Source organism: Plecotus auritus, assembly GCF_963455305.1.
Source record: "Plecotus auritus genome assembly, chromosome: 8".
NCBI lineage: Eukaryota > Metazoa > Chordata > Mammalia > Chiroptera > Vespertilionidae > Plecotus > Plecotus auritus.
Window position 1 is genome coordinate 163,032,024 of NC_137782.1, and position 11,745 is coordinate 163,043,768.

Here is an 11,745-nt window from a genome sequence, read left to right on the forward strand (position 1 = left end):
AGTGGAATTTCCAAGCTGGTTAGCTGTGCGGTAACACCAGGCCCCCACAGCCTTCATTCTAGCTTACAGAAATAACATAGAACCTCTTATTTAATATATATATTATATATATACATATATATACACTCATATATTATAATATATATATGAAATAAAGAAGTCCAAAGCTGTGCTAGAAAATCATAGATACTGCATTCCTAACCTGAGTTTGAGAATATGGACCAACAGTATTTTCCCTAAGTATACTAGTATAAGCACAAATCAAAAATAGTTCTCATGTTTTCCTTTGTGTTAGAAAGCTGAGGCTGGCTCCCTTATCATTCCTGCTCACCTTTGCCATCTCTGTTACTGCATGGGAGTGTTTTAAAGATCACTCTAGAGTATGACTGCCTTTTCTATGAAGATCAAGGAGGAACAGCCTGGAAACTCTTGCACAAGTCTCACTGTGGAAAATGTTCTTTCAATACATGAAACAATGGTTTTTTTTGGTAATGTAGTTGTGTTTTAAATTTCAAATAGTGGGGGAAAACATCACTAAGAGACAATAGTACAGGCTATTTTAATATATTTTATTACGGGCTATAAAAATATCCAGAAAGATAAAGAAATGTGATTCAATGATATATGTCCTAATATGAAGAACTTTCTTTCACTGCATTGTTTTCTTCACAATGGCCTTCAAATCACAGGAGGCAGAGATGCCGTGTCATTTCCTCTTCTTTTATTACATGCTGCAGAATTTCTGAATCAGTACCCCGCCCTCAGTCTTCTCATTTATAAATCAAATGCATTTTCAATCCATTGTTCAGAGGGAGCGTATTTTTTTCTGTTCCACAAAGAGGACTTTTGCTCTCACTACAGAAGGAGAAAAAAGGATTATGGCAGCAAACTGAGTATCATTACCATTTTCTATTAAAAATATGTATCAGACCATGAGCCCTCTCTTTTGTCTTACTTTCCTTTGACAAGGGGATGGAGTTGACGTGCAAGCTCAGCTCCTTGATCCCAGAGGCCAGATAAAATGGAAAAAAGGCCCAGCCAACCAGTGGCATCCTTGGTACCCCAGGTCATAGGTCAATCAATGTGACATATTCAAATTAAAAAAGAAAATTATGGGCAAAAGATGGAAAACACTCGATGTCATCACCCAGTTAATAGCCACTCTTGTAGGGGGTACGCAAGGACAGACTGGAGCTGGACTCCAGAAAAAGGGCACTGAGAACTGAGTAAGACAGAAGAGAAGTAACATCCACATTAAACTCGTACTTTCCAGAGATGCTTTCATACCCCAAATATGGACTTTCTAATTTGGTAACGAAATTAACATTATAACCACAATCTCATTATTACAAATATAGGAGAGTGCAGTTCTCTGAAATAAAACCAAAACAAAAGCTAAAGCTCGGATAAAAGATTGGAGACTAAATGCTAGGCAATAAGGTTTTCACAGTTCCTATAATGCCCTATAGTCCTCCATTAACTTCCTCTATCTATTTATCTTCTATAGATCTCTTTCTCTCTCATCTTCCCCAACCCCCACCCCCGACTCTCATACACATACATACACACACCACCTTATTCTTCTTTGCCAAAAAACAAAAATACACCCAGGAACTCAAACAACTATGATATAACAATTCACTTGTCCCTACCATACAAAGAGATTTTAGCTTTTTTTTTTTTCTTCTCTTCTATAATCAACACAGACACTCTATATAGGAGATGCCCAAACTGTCTATGATTAAGGGTTAGCTAGGGAGCTTACTGAAATAAATCCCTGCCCTCATTCTGGTTCCTCAAATCTAGGCTAGGACTGAAAGTCTGCATTTTTAAACACTCATGATTCTAATGAGCAGCTGGATTAAGAACCATTATCCAGTCGATAGAATTTTATGTATAATATTAATAAAAATAAAATGTACATATTACATAGGGATATTTTTCATATATTTCAAATCATCTAATATTAAATATAAGTAGGACTGATGCTCCTTCAGAATCCAAGGAAGACTACAAAACATAAAAAGGTAGAAAAAACCTTTTCCTATCAGACAATATTATTCATTGCAAGAAATATTTCCCCATGTTTTTCTACATACAGCTAAAAAGATAGATAAAAGAAGGAACTTGTCTTACTGATAACCAATCAGGAGATTATGTAAGTGTGAACAGGAGTAATTGACAAAGATTAGCAAAGCAAGGCTTTATTTATGAAAATGTTTTTATTCATTCCCTTAATTCAAAGAATAAATACTATAAGTCCACAGAACTGTGTTAGGCAATGTGGAGTTTATAAAAATGTAAGAAGAGTCCTTAGCCCTGCAGTTTGGCTCAGTGGTTGAGCATCGACCCATGAACCAAGAGGTCACTGGCTTGATTCCCATTCAGGGCACATACCCAAGTTTCGGGCTCAATCCTCCATAGGGGGCATGCAGAAGGCAGCCAATCAATGTTTCCCTCTCATCGATGTTTCTATCTCTCTCTCTCACTCTCCCTTCCTCTCTCTCTAAAATCAATAAAAACATTTTTTTTTAAAGAGTCCTTGGCATCTGGTGTGGAGGAATGGCAGTAAAAGGTAGGAATGACAGTGGGGCTTCATAGCCTTAAATGTTAGACTGACCACAGGGGATGGTCCTGGTTAAGAAAAAAAGAAAAATCATGCCCTAGCCAGTTTGGCTCACTAGATAGAGCATCGGCCTGGGAACTGAAGGGTCCCAGGTTCGATTCCAGTCAAAGGCATGTACCTTGGTTGCAGGCACATCCCCAGTAGGGGGTGTGCAGGAGGCAGCTGATCGATATTTCTCTCTCATCGATGTTTCTAACTATCCCTCTCCCTTCCTCTCTGTAAAAAATCAATAAAATATTTTTTTAAAAAAAGGAAAAATCAGGAAGATTAATTTGGCTCTATGTAATAGAAAGAATAGGAGGCCTGGAGTCAAAAAGGTTGGGTTCTCACGTGGGCTCCATCTTTCTCTGCTCTGAGTCCCTGGGCAAACTTCTCAAAATACTCTATCTTCCCATGAGAGAGATAACTCCAACTCCCTCACAAGGCTGCTGCCAGATACACTGTGAACACTCAACGTGTGCTAGCTGAGCACTGCTATCCACAATCATAAACATAAATTTTGTCAAAATATTTTCTGCTTACTACATAGAAAAATGAATCTGTCAAGTTCTTTCCCTACATTGAACCTAAATCCATTCTGCTTCCATTAAAGTCTACATTGTCTTATTTAATCATCCAAGGAATTAAACTGACAGGTTTTCATTTTCGTGATAAACCTTCATATATTTAACGACATTTAATAAGCTTATGCCTCAGTCTTTAATCCTTCCTCCTCAAAAATTCGCATCTAGTTTTATGTGAGGAAAAGGAGTTTAGAAGGACAGAGGCTGCTGCTAGCCATACAGTATACTATGAACTGCTTAAACAATTGAGAGTGTTTCTGTTTCCTTAGCTGATTTTCTTCATAAAGCAGACTCACAAAACATTACCCTTAAACTAACCATTTATTAGAATATGCTGGGAGATCTGCCCAGCTATTTGGTACCCTAAGCCATGGGCAGGCCCCAAGGCAAAGAGCACGCAAGCCTGCAGGGCGTCAGCAAGCAGGTGGGCAGAAAGCCAAGCATCCTGATGTCCCAGAACATTCTCTCCTTCTGAAAAGACAAAGTGGTGCTGCCAAGGCTCGTACCCCTCCTTACCAGAAAAGTTCTAATCGTCTGTTTAAAATTTATATATGAATCTTTTCTCCCACTTTCAACTAAGGTCAGAACGGTTCATGGTTATATCCTTCCCCAATCTCAAAACTTAAAACCAATCTAACAAATAAGTTCCTAACACAGAGTCCCCTTGATATTGGGGGGAGGGGGGAGATGGTTCTAGGAACATCCTCCCCCCGCCCCACACAAATACCAAAATCCATGGATGCTCATGTCCCTCATATAAAATAGGGTAGTATTTGCATATACCTACATACATCCTCCCTTACACTTTAAATCATCTCTAGATTACTAATAATATTTAATACTATGTAAATGCTAGCCAATTAGTTGTTATATTGTACTGTTCAGGGAGTGGGAAGAAAATAAAAGTCTGTACATGTTCAGTACAGACACAACTACATAATACACATCAACACATAACCCGCCCCCCCCCCCTAATATTTTCTCTGCATTGATTGAATCCACAGATGCAGAACCATAAGATACAGAGAGCCAGCTGTACCTCCACACTAAGGATGAAAATTCCAATACATTTTCATACTTAAAATAGTACAGAGGTTATTCAACATTTATTAATGTACAAGTTCCCAAAAAACTCTACAGGAGCTAAAATGCGAGAACACAGGCATGCCTCGTTTAATTGCGCTTCCTTTACTGCACTTTGTAGATGATTGCGTTTTTTACAAATTGAAAGTAAGACCACCCACCAGCAAAAAGATTACAACTCGCTGAATGCTCAGATGATGGTTAGCATTATTTAGCAACAAAATATTTTAAATTAAAATATGTTTTTTAGACATAATGCTATTGTATACTTACTAGTCAGTATAAACATGACTTTTATATGCACTGGGAAACCAAAAAGTTCGCATGACTGATTTTATTGCAATATTGCAGTGGTCTTGAACTGAACCTGGAAGATCTCTGAGGTATGCCTCTACTTTATTGTAAAGCTCATCACTTTGAGTTTACATCAACTGATACAAAAAAATCAGGAGGAGAAAAACACCACACAATCCAAAATCATATTGCTATATATGGTCTGAATATTTTCGTCCCAACCACCCTGAATTCACATGTTGAAATCCTCACTCCAAAAAAATGATGGTATTGGGAGGTGGGGCTTTGGGGAGGGGCTTTGGTCATGAGGGTAGAGCCTTCATGAATGGGAGTAATGTTCTTAGAAAAGACACCCCCCCACTGACCCTGCTTGCCCTCCCACCAGGTGAGGACACAGCCAGAAGGCAGAGGCTGTGAACCGAGAGAGCCCTCACCAGAAACGACAATGCTGGCACCTTGATCTTGGTCTTCCCAAGCCCCAGGACTCTGAGAAATAAATTTCTGTTGTTTATAAGCCACTCAGTCTGAGGTATTTTGTAATAGCAACCCAAACGGACTAAGACGCATAGTTTCTCATCCTAGTAATTTTCCACTATATAAGGTAAAATCCTGAAATTCAGACTCCTAATCAGGTACAAACCTAGTTCCCTTTTTACTATAATAATGACCAGACATTTTAACACCATAAAAATAGCAGGGAATTTTATTTCTGTTAAAGAATGGAACTCACACAATTTTAAGTTGACAACTACTTCTTAGAGCCTTTTTTAAATGCCTCCTCACATTGGTCCAGCCCTTATTTTTATTTTTCTTAGACCCTGGTGAATGCAGCACAACGAACAGTGGTTGTAAGACCTTCTTAACTGAAGGCAGCTATGAATGTAGCTGTCAGCCAGCATTCGCCCTAATGCCCCACGGAGGTCAGGCAGCAGTAAGTAGGTTTCAGCCTCCTGTGAACTCTCTCGAGAACAAGTGCTACAGAAAGTGGTTCAGGCCCGGCCTTTGGAGTCAGATGGTCCTGATTTCACATCTTTGTTTTGTCCCATGTTTTCGCTGTGTGTCCTTGATTCGAATTTCTCAACTATAAAAGGGTATTCAGATTGCCTGGAGAGTACAGGTGCTTGTGTTATGATGGATTCATAGCACCTGAAGACATGAAGACTTGCGTAGGTAAGCAAAAAATATACAACTTTCCATTCTGTCTGGGTATTCACAAGCACTTGTCTCCCAGAGATCACTGTCTTCAGTGACCTATATTGTCCTTTTCTTAGTTGTTTCAGGCAGGAAGGTAAATTCGTTCCCTATAACTCCATCTTGACTGGAAGCGAGAGTTTATGAGTTCTTGTTCTTAATGAAAAAGTTGATTAGGAGGTTAAGTGTCTGTCTTTCATTATTGATTAATTTTGGGAAATAAGATTCTGGTACCAATTCCAATCACCAACTGGATATCTTCAGTTAACTTTCTCCTAAAATTCAACTCAATTCTGACACTATCTACCTAGAGAGAGTAACTCGGGAATAGCCAGATGGAAGTGACACAAGGAATGGGGACGGGGCATAGAGCTTCCACAGCGTCTCAGGGCTCGTTACTCTCCCGGAATCTCCACGTGTTCACCAACCCAGAAGCTCCAGTACAGAAGCAATCATAGAGGGGCTATTTAAAAGCAAGGGCAGAAAAATGAAATGAATGGCCCTAAGTTTTCAAATAAGTAATTTGTTTGCTAGTTTATTTTGCATAAATTTGCTCACGAAATCCAAAAACGGGACAGGCTTCCACCAAGAGCAGTCAGGGGCTGACTCTTGTCTGTGAGCAGGCAATCGGGCCCTGGGAACACTTGTCCCTTTTGAACAAATACTTCTACATAATGAGACCGTTTAGAGGTACCATTTATTATGTTCTTTTAGCAGATGGTATAAAATAGAAAATGAAATTTCCGGCCCTCCTGCATTAATATATAAAAACCTTACTTCTTGAACTAAAACCTGGACCTACTTCCTTGCAGATGATCCCAGGAGATCCTTCCCTCTCCTCCTCAAGATATCCAACTCTTTGTTTCCAGGGCAATACCACTACGATCTTTACATGGCTGGTTTCTCACCTCAGATCTTTGGATAACTATCTCCTACAAGAGAGACTGACCCTGATCTATCCTAGCTAAAGTTGAGGTCCACCTCTCCACAACTTTATCTTGTATCTCAGCATCCTGCCTTTTTTTTCTTTCTCTCCGTTCCAAATCAGACTAAGTGCCAAAAGTGCAGGGACTGAGCCTGCCGTGTGTTGTAGCACATCCCAGCAGCTGGAAGAGTGACTGGCACCACAGTAAACATTCAATGCACACTGGCTGAATAAATGCTAGTGTCAAGAGGGCCAAAAACCTGCCACTGTTCAACATCAGTCTGGAAAGAGCAACAGGCCTTGAAAGCATTTGACTTTACTGTGGAGTAACTTTTCTGAATCTTACCAAATGGATCATAATGCAGTAGAGTCAGTTTCTCCCGTAGGCGGCTTCTCTTGGTGTTGAAGGAGAAACCTGTCCCAGCTTGGCTTACCATTCTCACTAGAATGTTCCTAAGATGTAAAAGTAAGCTGTTAGAAGCTGAAGAAATAGACTAAAACCAGTCACAAGGAGATGGCACATTTTGAGAACTCCATCCAGTAGTGTTAGTTGTGGGACATCCCTTGGCCCTCAGAAGGTTTAGTTCTAACACAGGCTATGTGTTCTGTAAGTCACAATCTCAGTGGTTTTGATTCCCAAAGTTTGCTTTATTACAGAATGCCTTGGTAGTGACCTAACCAAAGCAATAACCACATTGTAGGAATACTCTCAGACGCCCACCTCTTAGAAGGAGCAGAGGTCAGGAGGGGGGAAAAAAATACACAAATGTACTGGTAACCCTAGATGGCCGGTCTGGAAATCATAAAGATAGCTGTCTCATAAGACCCCTATCTACCAGGGATGAGCAATAAGAGTAAAATCAGGAAGGGACAAAATTAAGGGATTAGAACTTTTCTATTGCTAACATCTAACACCTTTTCCCTCTTCATATATTTAAGTTATAGTCCTCCAAAGCATAAAGTTCATGTTTTGCCTCACTAGACCTTTTAATATGTGTACTGTTTGTTACTTTTTCCTATGTCTTGTCTCCCTACATAAAGCATGCTGTTTTATTTCTCATCTAATTCCAAAAAGAATAGGAAGCACCTAAGATAAATTGTACATCTTTGCATCCCTTTCCATGTTAAGCACAGTGCCTCATACATAAGAGGCATACAGTATTTGTTGATTAAGAGAGATAATATTAAGCCATTCGCTCAAAAAGATTTAACAAAAAGCTATTACCTGCTTATTCTGTGGAAAGCACTATGGGAAATGCAAAACTCTATTAAGGCTGCATCAGCACCCTCGAGAAACTAACAGTACAGTATGCAAGGTGAGTGTGTACAGAAGGTCTGTAAGGCAAAACATATACGACAAACGTCACAAGAAGGATACAAAGAACATGAGAGGCAGGGAGTACCTCTAAAGAAACTGAAAGCATGAGAGATTCCTACAGAACCCGGAGGTGGGAAATTCCCACATAACAACAGGACTGTGGAAAAAGCTGTATAAATCAATAAAAGATACTGGAGTGGAGGGAACACCAATATACATATTTAACTTTAATTAAAAAAAAAAAACAGAACAAAAACCTAGTCTTTAGGATTTGTGACATGTCTTGGGTTGTAAGCAAAGGCTGCGTTAGAACTGTCCTATTTTTAACACACAACAAATCTTCAGTTACTGTCTATAAAATTTATTTTAAGATAACAGTTTGGTATTTATAGCCTCTCTGGTACATCATGACTTCTTTAATCTTTGCTATTTTTGAAATGCTTCTACCATGAATGCAAAGGATTATAAAACTCATTAAAATAGGCTTTATAGTTTAATCAGATCACAGACTGTTCTACTAGACTCCTGTAGTGGGCTCCAAACAGCCATGGGTCCTCAATTTGAGGAAACAAAAATACGATGGTAGTCTAAACAGAGCTGGGCATGCTGATGGCTTCTTAGGAACAAGACAGCAAGAGTTCCTTTAAGTAAATTATTTGAATGCTCACTCAAGTAGGTCAAATGGGCAAAAGGAAAAATATTTTTTGAAAGAGTTCATAGGGCCAAAATAATTCACCACGTAAGTAGTCCTCAAACCAACTTTTAGAAAATGGGAGGCCAAATGCTGTTTAACTTAAGGATGTATTGGCAGCAGCTGAACTAAGGAATGTAACATGAACAAGTTAAAAAAAAACACAAACTTTTACTTACTTTGATTTGCTCTTGGCAACTTTTTGTAGCAAGGACAGATTGGAAGAGAAAAGAAAAATATCCATTTATTATCTTCCTTAAGCAAAGTTCATATAAACGTCATTAATAACCAAAAATATTTATGTCACAAAGTACGCCATGGGCTGTCACTCAGGTAACTACTGCCTAGCGACTAGGGGTCTTGTTAGGATTTTATAATACAAGGTCCAGACCAACACAATTCTGGATGTAATGCTCTGCACACGCTCTTTTCAGTTGGACTACCTATCAAATCTTTCTAGAGTGACATCTGCTCCCTTTATTTCCTTCCTAAGGTGCAAATATTTGTACTGGAACAAGGATCTTGTTTGACAAGTTAACCAGGGGGAGGAGGGGAACCACCTAACTGGGCAGTCAGCCTGGTGCAGGGAAGAGCACTGTCTTGGGAGTCAGCACTTCTCACTGCCCAGCTGTACGACCTGGGGAACGCTCTGCCCCTCTCGGACGCTGTCTCCTTCTCTTTAGGGTTCGAAACGAAGGGACTGGAAGTTCTGAGGTTTTCCCAGTCCGAACATCCCGTGGTTCTGACACACCCCTTACTGAGGGTGGGAAAGGTCCCCACTCCTGCTGTCCTAACGAACCACATCCAGACCCCGAGGTGCCCCGCAGCCCGCCAAGACCTTCTCGCCCGCAGTGACACGCGCGGGGCATGCCGGGCGCTGTAGTCCTCAAGGCCTGGGAGGCCGCAGCCACAGCCGCCCGCCGGCGCGCCCGTCCGCTTCCCCTGGGCCCTGCCAGTCGGGGCCTGCCTGTCCTTGCCCCCGCCCTCGCCGCAGGGCTGGCCGCCGCCGCGTTCTCCAGCCCCACTTACAGGAGACAGCCGACAGAAACATGGTGACAGCACCTCCACAGCTTCCACCAGCGGCCCAAGGTCACTCAACAAACTACATCCGGGGCAAAGGCCTGTTCCGGAAGAGGAGGTCTGAAAGTGGTCCTGCAGCCACGCCCCTCCGATGTAAACCTGGAGTCGGACCTGCTTCCCACCTGTGCTCTTTACTTGCCAGGTGTTTTGTCAGGTGTTTTGTGTGTGTGGTGAGGGGTGTTGGAGTCCCCTTCCTTTTTTTTTTTTTTTATATATATATTTTATTGATTTTTTACAGAGAGGAAGGGAGAGGGATAGAGAGTTAGAAACATCGATCAGCTGCCTCCTGCACACCCCCTACTGGGGACATGCCCACAACCAAGGTACATGCCCTTGACCGAAATGGAACCTGGGACCTTTCAGTCTGCAGGCTGACGCTCGACCACTGAGCCAAACCGGTTTCGGCGAGTCCCCTTCCTTTTAATGAGAGGCATTGTTAGCTAGCGTTCAGGGTTGGCACCCCAGGCCGTGGTTCACTCCTACTTCAGGGTCAGAGTTAGGTGCTTTCCATGCCGGCTTCTCCCTGAAGTACAGTTGGCATGAGAGGCCCCTGTGTAGACATGGTTGCTAGGCTCTGTTTTGTGTGGTGTGTGTTTTGTTTGAGTCCAGATACCTTCCTGCTAGGTATCTTCTTTCTCAGGGTCCACAGTTTCCAGGCGGGCAGGACTCTGCATCTTAACTGCTGTATCTAATCTAAGCACCTAGCACAGCGCTGGGAATAACTGAGGTTGGGAGCTCTCACATAACTTGCTTAGAGTCACAAAACTAGTAAGTGGCAGAGTCAGAATTCTTTTTTTTTTTTTTTTTTTTTTTTTTTTTTTTTTGCAGGGTGGCGATGACTGAGTGCATTTTATAGATAAGAAAACGGAGGAAACTTGGGCTTGAAGACTCAGGCAGACCCAGGTCAGAGCATCTCTCCCCCTCCCCCCCCTCCCACCCCACGTCTTGCCCTGCAGAGTCAGAATTCTAACTGCAAAGTCTCATGCCTTTCCCACTAGACTTTGGGACCAAAAGACTTGAAGAATCGTTGATTCTTCGTGTCTCTGCAAGGAACCTGGGCTTCTTTAACACCATGGACTTCATCAATAACCTCATTTCCCAACAAATAATCAGGACTTCTGGGTTTTTTTCTAATCTGTCATTTTATCACTAAATTAAATCTTACAACCACATGAAATAAGATTCATTCTCATGTATTAGTTCTCCAATACTACAATTCAACTCAATTTTTAAAATTAGGACTGCCCTTGCTCTTAAAACCTCTAATGTTTATTTTTCCATCTAATAATTTTTTAAAACTTTTTTAATTGATTTCAGAGAGGGAGAGATAGAAACATCAATGATGAGAGAAACTCATTGATCAGCTGCCTCTTGCATGCCCCTACTGGGGATGGAGCCCCCAGCCAGGGCATGTGCCCTAACTGGGAATCCAACCGTGACTTCCTGGTTCATAGGTCAATGCTCAACTGCTGAGCCACACGGGCTGGGCTCCCCTCTAATAATTTTTGATCCTCACCTTCCCATAACCTGAATTCAACAACTGAGCACTCTCTAGGTGCCCAAATATTTTCTTACCTTGTGCAGTTCAGCTGCTGACAAAAGCTTCAGGTGTTCAAGAGAGTAAGGGTTCTTACCTAGGAAATTTCTTTAGAGGATTTATAAGAAAAAAACCCAGGACTGGAACCCTAGGAACATGAATTATAGTCTTTGTTCTGCTCCTTGGAAAGTCATTTCAACTCTTTAGACCTCAGTTTCATGCTCAGTGTGGGCACTGGACCAGTAGTTCTCATGCCTGAGGGGGCATCACTTATTTGTGGTCTTTTAAGAGACCCAGATGCCAGGGGTGAGGCTGAGAGCCCATAAAATAAGCATCCCCACCATGATTTTCTATAAAGATGCATTTTAAATATATCAATAAGTTGACAGCATAGTACAGTAAACAAACCATATACCTAATTTAACAAATGTTAATAG

The 11,745-nt window shown here is 41.2% G+C and overlaps 1 protein-coding gene across 4 annotated transcripts; it reads right to left on the reverse strand.

The window, feature by feature from the left end:
• Positions 1 to 552: 552 nt before the first annotated feature.
• On the reverse strand, positions 553 to 9,795 carry MRPL33 (mitochondrial ribosomal protein L33). Of its 4 annotated transcripts, XM_080684851.1 has the most exons (4): positions 9,721 to 9,794; positions 8,871 to 8,889; positions 7,029 to 7,135; positions 553 to 855 (listed from the first exon to the last, which is right to left on the reverse strand). In XM_080684851.1, the coding sequence occupies exons 1-4, from the start codon at positions 9,740 to 9,742 to the stop codon at positions 806 to 808; spliced, it is 198 nt and encodes a 65-aa protein (XP_080540977.1). In that variant the 5' UTR covers positions 9,743 to 9,794; the 3' UTR covers positions 553 to 805. The 4 variants fall into 4 exon arrangements, with proteins under 4 accessions (XP_080540977.1, XP_080540976.1, XP_080540975.1 ...); XM_080684850.1 differs by lacking the exon at positions 8,871 to 8,889 and having other exon boundaries at positions 7,029 to 7,163; positions 9,721 to 9,795; XM_080684849.1 differs by lacking the exons at positions 8,871 to 8,889; positions 9,721 to 9,794 and adding an exon at positions 9,530 to 9,636 and having other exon boundaries at positions 7,029 to 7,163.
• Positions 9,796 to 11,745: the final 1,950 nt, after the last annotated feature.

Excerpts from the sequence above, each read along its gene's own strand:
- MRPL33 (XM_080684848.1), bottom strand. The coding sequence starts at position 9,560 with ATGCCCCGCGCGTGTCACTGCGGGCGAGAAGGTCTTGGCGGGCTGCGG. Across the intron at positions 7,164-9,442 it reads TTTCCCACCCTCAGTAAGGG|CTTCTAACAGCTTACTTTTA; the intron begins GTGTGTCAGAAC and ends CTATTTCTTCAG. Across the intron at positions 856-7,028 it reads ACTGCATTATGATCCATTTG|TGAGAGCAAAAGTCCTCTTT; the intron begins GTAAGATTCAGA and ends CTCCTTCTGTAG.